Source organism: Mixophyes fleayi, chromosome 5 (genome assembly GCF_038048845.1).
Source record: "Mixophyes fleayi isolate aMixFle1 chromosome 5, aMixFle1.hap1, whole genome shotgun sequence".
Taxonomy (NCBI): Eukaryota; Metazoa; Chordata; class Amphibia; order Anura; family Limnodynastidae; genus Mixophyes; species Mixophyes fleayi.
In genome coordinates, this window is record NC_134406.1 from 249,431,539 (window position 1) to 249,444,503 (window position 12,965).

At 39.8% G+C, this 12,965-nt stretch overlaps 1 protein-coding gene across 4 annotated transcripts in view; it reads right to left on the reverse strand.

The window, feature by feature from the left end:
* VPS13B (vacuolar protein sorting 13 homolog B) overlaps positions 1 to 12,965 on the reverse strand; it is a 718,815-nt gene that overhangs the window by 38,471 nt on the left and 667,379 nt on the right. For all 4 annotated transcript variants that reach the window (XM_075213864.1, XM_075213863.1, XM_075213867.1 and 1 more), the window contains exons 50-55: positions 9,334 to 9,522; positions 6,505 to 6,651; positions 4,709 to 4,992; positions 3,568 to 3,695; positions 2,960 to 3,159; positions 445 to 563 (exon numbers count right to left, since the gene is read on the reverse strand). In XM_075213864.1, coding sequence (XP_075069965.1) covers positions 445 to 563; positions 2,960 to 3,159; positions 3,568 to 3,695; positions 4,709 to 4,992; positions 6,505 to 6,651; positions 9,334 to 9,522 — 1,067 coding nt within the window. The remainder of the gene's footprint in view (positions 1 to 444; positions 564 to 2,959; positions 3,160 to 3,567; positions 3,696 to 4,708; positions 4,993 to 6,504; positions 6,652 to 9,333; positions 9,523 to 12,965) is intronic.

Genomic DNA, 12,965 nt, shown 5'->3' on the forward strand with positions numbered 1-12,965 from the left:
GTCATATAATAATATACTGAATTATTACATTAAATTTGCTTTCCTAAAACCTAATAAATATTTTAAAAGTTCAATAGGACCACAGAAAACTTCTTATGTTGAACATGTTATAAACAGTAATGAAGAATGACGTACAGCACTTCTAGTCCTGCACATCTAAAGCGGCTAAGGATCCTACATACCGCAATGGACATTACCGGCTGGAGCCTTAGGATTGGATACTGTCTGTTATATGTCCTGGTATAGTCATAAGATTGCAGCCAATCAGCTCATTAGGAACCCGTGACAGCACTGACACACCTTAAGACCATACACTCATAAGGCTCTGGTTGCTAGAGAGCAATGTAATGAATTAGGCTCCGCCCACACAATGGCTGCCTCCACTGTATGTGGGTGACGAGTGGAAAGGAGAGTACAAACCTCGGGCCCCTCATTAACACATACCTGTTGAGACTTGTCAAAACGGGGCCAGTCCGTCCTTCAGGTGCTAGAGTGACGATTACGGCCCCACAATGGTGGACCACATCCACATAAACGTATCCATAGCCCGTTAAGAAAACCACCTATAGATGTAATAAATAACATTTCATATAAGCGGCACAAAGAGCCCTGCCCTGACTTCATGGCATGTGGAGGAATCTCACTGTTAATATTCAGAAGCACGTTCCCCCGACAAGATAAGACACATGTTGTTAATCTATCTAGGCAACATCCCTGTAGATGCCTGTAAGCGGACAGGCTTCTGAAATGTCACAAATAATACACATTTATTTTGTTTGATGGCCCCTCTGCTGCAATATTCAGCAAAGCAGGAGAGATAACACAAACGAGTTTCTCCATGCGAAATATATATAAATCTGACATGTAACACCAGATGGTAAAAGCAAATCTGAATGTACAAAAGAGACAGTCAGATTATTATTTTTTAGACATCCTAAGTATATCAATGGAATCATTACTGTAATGTTTTCTTAATTGTACAATTAAATAAACCTCTTTATAAAAATATGCGTCTCTCCCAATTACTGCTCCCGCCTCTTTAAACTTCAAAAACATGCTATATATTATGGGAGAGGATGGGGTGCTGTAGCGTTGTGGGCAGCAGTGGCTCAGTGGTCAGCACTTCTGACAGTGCTAAGGTGATGAGATCAGTCATGACTGTTCTCCCCGTGTTTGCGTGGGTTTCCTCCAGGTGCTCTGGTTTCCTTCCACACTCCAAACACATACAGATAGGTTAATTGGCTTCTGACAAAATTAACCCTTTAGACTTTTAGCTCCAATGGGGCAAGGACTGATGTGAATGACAAAAATATTCTCTGTACAGCGCTGCAGAATTGGTGGCGCTATATAAATAAATGGTGATATCGATGCTGTATTGTCAGTGTTTTTGTGCTATACCACTTAATGACTGGATGAGCTTTATACCTTTGTGAGCAAAGTATGCATTTTCCTTACAATTCTTGGCATTATCCTTAGAATTAAAACATCCTTCATTTCTCCCTGCATCAAACCCCATATTCATAATGACCCTTTTTATTACTCCATTCCCCTCTAATTAACACAGATATCTATCTATGGTGGTGCAATATCATCAACCTGTCAAAGACTGCAGTGACAACGGTGGTCAATGACTGCTAAGGCTAAAGGCTGCTACTTGCTCTAAATCTTCAGGATCTCTCTCTCTGCAGCTTTTGCCCTATCCTGATTGATAACCTATTTATTAAACTGTTCCTACTGTACAGCGTTTGTGTCTCCGGGACCTCCTTATCTCCACCTTCTCTATCTACAAAGTACCACAAGGCTCAGCTCTATGGATTTTGCTCTTCTTTATACTAATTCTCTTGAATAATGAATACACTTCTTTAAATTTAGATATCACCGCTGTGTAAATGACACCCAAATATATCTATCCTCTCCAGACCTCTCACCATCTATGTTGGGCTACGTTACTGAACGTCTTTCTCTACATCTTGGGTGACCTATTGCCACCTCAAACTCAATCTTTCAAAAATTGAGCTAATAATCTTTCCACCAGCAGTCAGAAGCCACCAGACTGGCATCTTTATTTCTACTGAGAACATAAAAACCCACCTAACCCTGATACAACATGGTTTTCCTTTAGCTTCCAAAGCTTCGAGTGCACCATCAAAACTCACTTCTTTATGCAAGTTTATAAAATTTCCAAACCACCTACTTAGCCCTCCGAAGCTACCTGATTACCACCCATTTACACAGTACATGCAAAACTTACATTTATTCTCTTTTTACACTTACTAATATTGTTATGTGATGAGATCATATATATAAACAATTAGTGGGGCTATATGATCTAGAAATTAGTTGCAATTTGACTGGACCAACAGGCTAATTGCTAGAATTATTTTTAGCCTTTTATATAGTGTAGAATGCACCCAGGATCATAATTAACTCCTAAGCACAGTGCCAACATGCCACTTTAATTGCGAAGAGTGCCCAAAATAGAACAACGCCAACAGAGCCGCTACTACAACTAAAATGTGATAATTGCTTCTCCATATTTTTGTAAAATATAAATCTAGCATAATTATATTTATTTGCATGTATCTGAAATGCTACGTTCAACATCTTTATTTGAATTACAGACACTTCAGCTTCTTTTTCTTACAAACTTTATACTCCCTGCTTTCTACTTCCTTGTAGGAGGGTTTGAGTATATTCCGAATGCCATGAAATGCTGACCTGGGAAAGGGGGGTCATTCTGCTATGCCCCTATGGTTTACCAAACAAATACAAAAAATAAAGTTAAAATAAAAGGATATTTATATAATTCTATATAAGTTTGATACAAGTGGCCTGTGGGATTCCGCTTCTTTTACCTTCATTATCCTTATTCCTGATTTGCTACTGAAATCACCTCCATCACATACACTGAAGCCAAAGCACAGGCATTATACTTTTTACAACAAGCGCTCTGGGTTACCTGTGTGCCCTGACTGTTGATATCGATCAGGTCGCTCCACTCTGCCGTTGACTCCTCGCACAACGTGACTTTCAGGTAGACGCCGGGAAGGTAATCTTTGGTTTTGCAGTCGGGAAAGCTGGACACTTGATGATACATTTCATGGTGAACTGAACATTCCGCTGGGATTCTTCTGCAATAAACCTCAAACTTTGGCGTTTCTGAAAACAAGTATTTTGACATTAGTTTAAAAAAAAAAAAAAAAAAAAAACCCGCCAGGTATGTTTAGTGAATAATTATTTCAAAGTAATATATGTAGATAACACAGAAAGACTAATGAATTTGGTTACATTAGTGATACAGTAAAGACTTAAAACTATGATGCAGAAATAACTTGATATGAACGTCACTGTAGATACATTTTATTGGTAGAAAACCCTATGAAGCAGACATCAGTGCACTTACTGTGTATCTATGAAACAATGTAACTGCAGGCAGTACTAGTCAGTGTTTATAATGAGTATTCAGGATTAGAGAGGCTCTATAGATATCTTGTTGTTGATGCTACTTATTATTACAAATCTACTATCAATATTGCATTTGTATCATTACCATACTGAAATCCACACCTTTAATATTTTCTTTCAGGAGTAATGCCACTGTGCACCTGTTGCGAATAATCATCCGAGGGCTCGGGTCTTCTGTAAGGGTTAAATAAGTCACCCCAAAATGTTCCTGATACGTCAGCACCAGAGCCCTATACACAGACAGGGAACATATAGTAAATGTCACAACATGGAACATTAAATGGCATTTCTGTTATACAAGATGTAGTCAATTTACTAATGTCTTTTACTATGTATTTAAAAGAGGCTAATTAATAGGGTATACACAATTAGCTGCACAATGGGAGTGAACTGATCCAACCTCTATCATTAACAGAGTATGGTTCATTTATCAGGTGGGATATATTACAACACCCCTAACAGTACTGACCGTTCACACCATGTACCTTGGTCATGGTACTTCAAGGCCGCAACGCGTCGCCAACAACTAAATCAGCGACACCACCTCTTAATGCTACACAGCCAACTTCCTAATCAGGGGGCAGGATGACCGATAAACCCAGTCCCCACTTCCCCAAATGTTGGTACATGCAAGGTACCCACATCAAAGACAGAGGTCCGTTCGCCTCGCTCCTACAGCTCCCACAGACTCTTCTCACCCGCAATCCTTTTTCCAAAAATGATGCCTATCTATTTATCAAAGTAAAATATATATTTCTACGCTCACCTAGCAATAACATGATCAGCTCTCACAGATTACTAAATAATGACTCTGTACATAACTATGGTTGATGTTTATACAATGAGATTCAGAAACTTTATACTAGGTCTATATTCATGGACTGCAGTTAGTCGTATGTACTTGCTTTGCTCTCCACCCTTTGTCATTTCTTGTTTTCTATATACCCTTTTACACCTTACCAGACAAATTCAGAATGAATAAAAAAGAATTCAGATAAAAAAAGACAATAAACTACTTATATGAAAGAGCATCATTTTATAGTCGGGGGGGACGGGACATTTGACAAGTGCTTACAAAGAGCCACTACTGGACTAGACCAATGTTGTATCTCTCTTCTCTATTCTATTAAACAATGTTTAGTTACTTCAGGTCACCTGACCTCATTATTGTGTAAACTTTATACATCAGAGATATATTGTATGTCTTCATAACACAATGATTGGAATATTGATATTGTCATACTTGGTGCACAAGTCATTTCCACCACAGTCTCCAACAGGGACGGCCACGCTCTGTCGGGGATACTCCTGGCGAATGATGGCCGGTAAGCTCCAGCATTCGGCGCTACCAGCTGCGGCATTGTGGCACAGGCTGAGCAGGATGTACTTCTGGAGAGGAGGAGCTTCTCCCATCGAGTGACTGGTGTCCGAGACAAGATCCCAGCAAGGAATTGTGTTGGATTTGGCGGCGGGATGTTCCCCAACTGGGCTGATGCTGAACACAGTGCTGTCTGGTACAGGCACATACTTTGCAAGGAAGGGAGGGGGAGAAAGGACAAAAAAAGATAAGCTTGATTAAAAGAAACAGATGATTCAGTCCTCTGAGGTTTGACTTATTATTATGAGTTGGACATTTGAAGCCAAACATTGGATTGTTGAAGTACAGCCAGATTTCCAACACAGAGCACAAAGATATCATTTTTCCTTGGGCTTTAAACATAGTTCACAGAGAGGTCTCGCTGTGTTCTATTTGATTTAGCAACAGGTGAAAAGTAGATATTTCCCCCTAAAACCCTTTGTGACTATAGCATACTGTGGACAGATAACAGCAAACATGGAACTTAAACACAATATTGGTCTGTTTCCAGCATGACCTTTATGCAGCTGTTGCCCCGTTGTGACCCGTGGTTTAACCTGTTGCATACAGAACAGATTATCTATAGGTTTGGTGTTTTCTGAACTACAAAATGACTTCTAATGTCACCTATTTTGATCACAAAAACTGCTCCATCACTTATATTTCACTCTATCAGAGCGGTACTGCTAGGTTCTCAAAAGAACCAGGCAGGCTGGTCCGACCTCAAGCCGTCTGTAGTCACCTACCATGCGTTACAAGTGATACTAATGTAGTTACATAGACAGAGGTTCATCAAGTTTAACTTTTTTTTTGTTAAGTTCAAGTAATGTTGATGTAGAAGAAGAAACTAAAATCCCAACAAGAAAGCTGCAGCTTTAGACTCCCGGGAGGAACAAAACTCCCTCCAGACTCAGAGCAATCAGACAAATATCTTGAATCAATAACTCCAATTATGGTAATAATAAATACATAATACAACACAACATTTCTCTTTATTATACCTATAAAAGTCATGTAGTCAAAAGATTTACCATTAATTAATTACCAAACTTTACCATTTACAATCATATTCAAAATGGCCCAGGGCACTGCCCATGTGGGTTCGTTCACACGCATGCACCAGGGAAATGGGGAAATAAAGCGCATGTAAGCACGCGACTTAGAGATACGTCTATAAAGCACCATCCATATGCCTGTGCATTTACCAATACAAGTTATTATGCTGCAATAATTAATACTGAGATGAAACTTTAGAACGTATTAGCTTCAATCTTCCCTATATTTAACACACTATCCTGCATTTATTAACTTGTGAAAAGCACAAATCAGTGGATAGATGTGAAGGGGCCCTGAGCCTTGGGATCAGTGGTCAGCAACATCCCATCTCTCCCAGGTCTGGCTGATGACCATCCCGTCACCTCCACCGATACAGACTTTACAATTCCTGATGACAAGAGAACTCTGAGAATAGTCCTTCCTGTTATAGTATCATAGGGGTGATGTTATAACATGGGACAGGCGACTTCACCTATTGGCTGAGCTGCGGCACCTGTCCTGCCACCTGAATGTGTCTAATTAGACAGCTTCCAAATTGTGGAAGGGGAGCCTAACTATTGCCCTAGCCAGAATAGGGGCAGAATAGAAAACGTAGGATGCTAGGGAAATACATTCCACATGCTTACCTCTTCTTCACAATGCTGCTCAGACACAGACATCTGTGGGCTGTAATAGATCTTACATGACGTATTGTTGATGAGAGTTATCTTGTCCTCAATTTGCAATATCTGGATTCCGTTTCGGACCATTGATGAAATACTAAACTGACAAAGCTGGAAGAGAGAGAAATAGGGGATAATAGATGCGGCTATAATTTGCTTTTGACCTAGTAACCGTACAGGTAAAATCACACCGGCACAAACAGATAAGGCGACAGAAATGTGATTTGCATTCTTGGTAATTTTAGATGGAGAATGAATATTAAAGAAAACATTTATAGAACTGTATGCAAATATACAGGGTCTGCCTCTAAAGACTAAACATTATTCCATATGATTATGTGTGTGTGAGTCCTTTAGGCTTGCACGTAAAGGAGGAACACCTCAATACATTTTGGTTATATGCCTTTGTGGGCACTCCAGACACTGGGCACCTTTCTTAAATGACACATTGTTGCTTTGTAATGCAAAAACTGCCATCTAATTTTGCCATAAACCATAATTGTATTTCATTTAGACTAGAAACTCCAAATTGTTTTATGTGGCCAGCATATTAGGTCTTCCTTCGTGCCAATTCAAATATATAGGTGCAATATTAATTTATAAGACTTATTTGATTTTTATTTAAAGTAACTGGATAAATGGGAATTGTGTTTTTTTGGTATATTGTGCCCTGTGAAAAGAAATATAAAACTTGCCTAGCATGGACCATTTAGTTCTAACGTTGCTCCATGTCTCAGGAATGTTGGAGAATAGCACACAGCACAGAATACCATAAAATGCCTCCAATACATAGGGAGGGGGGGGGGGGGGGCAGCAATGGAAATGAGGTGTGAAAGTAGGAAATGGCTTAGCACTGGGGGTTCATAATTTCTGTTTAAATATCACTGGATTCCAGGCAGTTATAAAAACGTCCATATATGCCATTTACTTTGTATCAGATCTGCATGTATTTTCAATGTTATTTCCCTTTGTGGAACAAAGGAGCCATTTACCCGGCTGGTCTCTATGAGGACAGGAGCCGCCAATCAAAGTGTTTCAATGTAACTCAAGTCCCTTTCCATTAACGTCTGCACCTTTGGCTGTACACCTGTCATTCTGGAATAGCTGTCATCTTTTCACCGTCAGAGGATTTGGCTTTCCATCTCCTACATAGTTCTTCAAATCCTCAGAAATATATCATGTCTTTAACGTTTCCTTAAATGTCCCCAAAGTCTCTGTTATTAAAGGAGTTTTCTTCCTTCAGACGATGATATATAGGTTTGTACTTGGTCTCCAAAACTAATAATAAATACACTACTTGTACCTTTCTGGACTCCATCTGTGTTTATCACCAAAGCCCCTATATATCACATATGTTAGCAGCTCATTTGCATTGCCTTTAAAACACAAATGCTCTGTGGATATGAATGTATCCAATGCACAGAAACAAGCTTAAATGTGTCTAATCCAATGACAACACAACAGAAGTAAGCAGCTTGGAAGAAAAGAGACAGCAATATATTTAGTAAAAGTTGAAAGGAGGGTATGTATAAACTAGAACGTTAACAAATTTGGTGTCCCCGGTTCCCTTAACTGCTTTATAGATATTGGTAACTACTGTTCTTTAGCCCTGTATCATTATCAGTAGCAGCACTTTTTTATATAACACCCCTAATTCCACAGTGCTGTAGTCTCTTCTCTCACTGTCCCTACAATACTGTTTAATATATCACTGGATGGACTACATTCTTTACATCTATTCACTATCAATATTACAGGCACTGGAAACAAATCAGAAACAGAGGCTCGTCGCTTGCACCCTGGATTTAATACTTATTGTGTACCTCAAACATTGCTGTTTGTGGATAAATAATGTCTTTGAGAATTGTGGAACTTTCAGGATATCTAAAGCCTCCTATGAATGGACAAGGAATGGTCGCGGACTGTCATGGGGGGAATGCAATTCCCCGCGTTGAGCCGCCAGAAATCACAGTGATGACTGGTCGTGCTCATTTCTGGGTACTACCCGAACATTGCTCATTTCCTTGCGCACCTCTATGGGGTGCAGAGTTACATCACCGCGGAGCACCTTCACGACCATTCCGGAAGCACTCTGTGGCACATCGCAAGAATTGAATTCCCCCCTTAGAATCTACAGAGGGTAACCTCCAGATATTCATATACCCGAATAACTAATATTACAGTTTTTGTAAATATTGGTAATTTTTCTGCTGCCCTGTGGTGGAAAATAATCACTTATATGTACTTTAGGTTATACGTACAACAGATTAACTTTAGGTTAACTTTCCAAAATTTATAACACTGTTTAAAGAGCCTTGCTGGCTCTCTGCCAAGATATGTAAGTGAGTTGGGAAAGTGCAAGTCCAGATAACCATGTTTTAAAACTCATTGATCAGGTCAGCCAGATACTGTTGTATATAAGTTAAAACGACTATTCTAAATCCATTATTGTGTTATCATCAGGGACTATGATTAAATTATAGTAAAAAAAAATGGCACAAATTAACTTTTCAATTAATTAAACAATTAGTTATTAATAAACAAAAAAAAGGTACATCCTAGAAAACAAATGATTGTGTCATAAATGGTCAGTGGAGACTCCGTAAAATCAGAACCCTGAGGGGAGAACTCAGCCTGGATGAGATCTCACTGCTCTGCCCCGCTAGAGTAAGGATTTGTGTTGGGAAGAGAGGTGGACTATGTGGCTATTAATGTGACTATGTGGCTATTAATGTGACTATGTGGCTATTAATGTGAGCATGCTATAGTAAGACACAACTTTTATCCCCTGACCTTCTGATGTCCAGGAAAGGCGCCTAGTTTGATGTTCGCATCAACAAATCCCTCTTCATCCAAAGATACCACTTCACCGTTATCCCCGTCCTTCCATTTTGGGGATGTCATGTCATGAACCAACCTGACAGCAACAGACTTGTGAACTGTGTTTGTATTGGCCCAGTAGATCCCGATTTGAAAAGCTTCCTGAAAAACACATAGAACATTTTCAATAACGCACCCTGATCTACAGCAATAGGAGAGGTCCCTTACATGTACGCTTGTACATACCAATGATAATAATTATAACACCTTACATATACTTTCCAGCTTATTTATTTATTTATTTACAGTTTCCCTCTTTTGGACCCAAATACCCCTGTTGCAGCTTTTCATCCAAACTGCCCCTAGTGTATAAATCAGGATGATAGACAAACTCCTCCATTTGCTCCCCAAATGTCTGCTTGGCTCCTAAACTGTTATTGCAATTTGGTGTTTCTAGCTTTATATAGTATGTTGTTTCATGATAACCTGTATTTGAAGGTCAGCCAAAGTGATAGCGTCTGACTGCAAGAAAAAGTGCGCCTTATTTATTTTTTAAAATCATAATGGTTTCTCTCCGGCATGTTTAGTGTTGTATGTTGCCTGTCTTACATTTCCAAACCAACAGGGGGTCATTCCTTGCAATTTTAGCAGACAACACCTGTGCCACAATAGCTGCTGTGAGCAAAAACTACACCATAAAAAAGAAACTGCTGCATCATATTGTCAAAATGTGATGAAAAACAGCTATAAGACAGATATAGAAAACAGGACTAAAAAACAGAAAAAAAAACCAAAGACCTGCTCGTGTTTTCTGAATATCTTGCAATGCACCGGATACTGGAACCTCTGCTTCGTACTGACTGCAAACACTTGTAAACCTGACCTCCCAAGGACGGTCTCTGGTATTTTCCATGCTGGCTTGGATAACCTTGTCTTCTTTTGGTCTTTCTATTCATGCTTTGTAGGTCTGTATTATTTGTCCTACCTTGGAGCTACACTGGCAGCCATTAATTGATTTATTACATGAGATTAACTCCCTGCATGTAAGAAGGGACAGGCAAAATTTTTGACAAAAGTAAAAAAAAAAAAAAAAAAAAAAAAAGAAGTTATCCTTCTCGACTTTGACCTGAGACAAGTAGTGACATTAATATGCTAATAAGTGACCTAGACAGCGCTCTGTCTGTCCAGCACAGCCCCCATCTCAAAGTGTCCCTGGAAACTGTTTTTAAAGTGCAGGTCGCTGTCTTAAGCTGGGTACACACTACAGGTGTTTCATCCGATTATCGTGTAAATCACACGATAAACGACTGTTAAGTCCGATATCGCATTACTGTGTACACTCCAACGATCATGTTTTATTGTTCCAAAGCACATTGTATCTTTTGATTTGATTTTATAAACTGACTAAAATTCTCTATAGACAATGAAATGATGTCGGGCAAATTCTGCAGTGTGTATGCACTCACGACCAGCGGGTGGTAATCATATTTCCTGTGCACAAAATGCAGACACTGCAAATACTGGCAGTGGGAAATACCTAACGTTGTAAACACTCATATGCAAGAAATACAGACGGCCTAAATACCTACTTGAAAGAAATCCAGACACATAAAATATTGACGGTGTGATTGCTGACAGTGAAAATGCCGACAGTCACACTGCTGGCGTTAAGACGGCAATGCGAGCGGGTCCTGCTGCTGCATACTGTTGAAAAGAGAGTACAAAAAAAAAGGGTGGTGTCCCCTCTATGAACAGTGTTGGACTGGGGCATGAAGGGCCCACCGGGGGACTGCAACACTAGGGGCCCACCAGAGGGGGTGTGGTCAGCCATCATAGAGGCGGGACCAGACACTAGAGGGGGAGTGGTCAGTCCACGAAGGACAGCTAGCACTTTAGTGTAGTACATAAAGAATGCAGTGTGTGTATAAAGAATACACAGTCTTGACCTGCCCCTTAGATTGGGCAGAACAGTCACCAAAAATCAGGCTTGGATAACCTGTGGCACTCCAGGTGTTGTGAAACTACAAGGCCCAGCATGCTTTGCCAATATATAGCAGCTTATTGCTGGAAGGGTATGCTATGACTTGTAGTTTCAACAACACCGGGAGTACCACAGGTTAGCCAAGCCTGTGCTAGACTCAGAACATTTGACAGACTGTCCTACCTGTTGTTGTCACTTTTATCACCTGTGGCTGCTGGTTTCTTTAGTTGCGGCTTGCCTGGATCCTGGAATGTTGAGGGCCCTATTTGAAAAAAATAATGGGTACATTTAGAAATGCCAACCTTCCCTGCCATTAAATCAACAGCACCCACATTTAATAATTAGGCCTCTCTCCAGCCTCAACATTAAAGTAAAAGTGCTCACATTTGATAAATAGATCTATTTCCCTCCAACCGACCCCAACATCAAATTAATAGTATTCCAAACAGACCCAGCAATAAATTAATAGCATTTACGTTTAATACATCCATTTCCCACGACCATTCCCAGCATTAAATAATATTCACATTTAATAGATAGCCCTCCTCCCCACACTCAGCCCCACATTCAATTATAGACCCAAACCACCGCAGCATTAAGTTAAAGGTCCCATCACCCCCTCCCTATAGTGTTCTCTGTACAGCCCCCCTCCCTATAGTTTAACATAGGCAGTCCCCCCTAATTATAGTTTAGCATAGGCAGCCCCCCTCACTAGTTTAGTATAGATAGGCAGCCCCCCTATGCCACATAGTAGTGCCCCCAAAACAATATTATGCCATACAGCAGTGCCCCAAACAATGTTACTCCACACAATAGTGCCCCAATCTTATGCCACACAGTAGTGCTCCCAAACAATATTATGCCACACAGTAGTGCTCCCAATGTTATGCCACACAGTAGTACCCGAAATTCCTATACCACGCAATAGTGTCCCCAATTCACATTATACCCACAATAGTGCCCCCCAATTCACATATGCAATGAAATAGAGCTCTCAATTCACACACACACATATATATATATACATATATATATATATATATATATATATATATATTTATTCTCTCTGTAGTCAGCCTCTGCTCTCCCAGTAGCTAGAGCGCAGATGGGATAGATATATATATATATATATCTATCTCAATTCTCCCAGATATATCCTCATGACCTAGTAAGACAATTTATCATATATTGTTACTGTAGGAAGGTGAAGCATGGTGTCTGCACATTGACAGAGTGGTGAATCTGATAGGGCATTGCCAGCGTTAGCTCAAATTGAAATATACTCTACATTTTACATTGTTAATAAAACTTTTTTTAGTTACACTGTGGAGACTTTTTTTTGTGTCCCCATTCTACTGAATTGACAGATGAATTTTAGTAAAAGGTGGCTGTTTGGTCTGTTGTCTCATCGTGGTGATTAATAAGCATAAATAAATAATAATGAGAGTGGTGATAACTGCACAGTAAGACCGACGGTGGGCAGATGAGTGACAGTTACATAACAATGGAAAAATGTATGATGGAGGGACAAACATTGAATTGGATTTATGAGAGCCTAAATAATGTGCGTCAATGGATGCTAAAAAAATCTACTTACCCATATTTTGATTGATGCAGCCTCTCT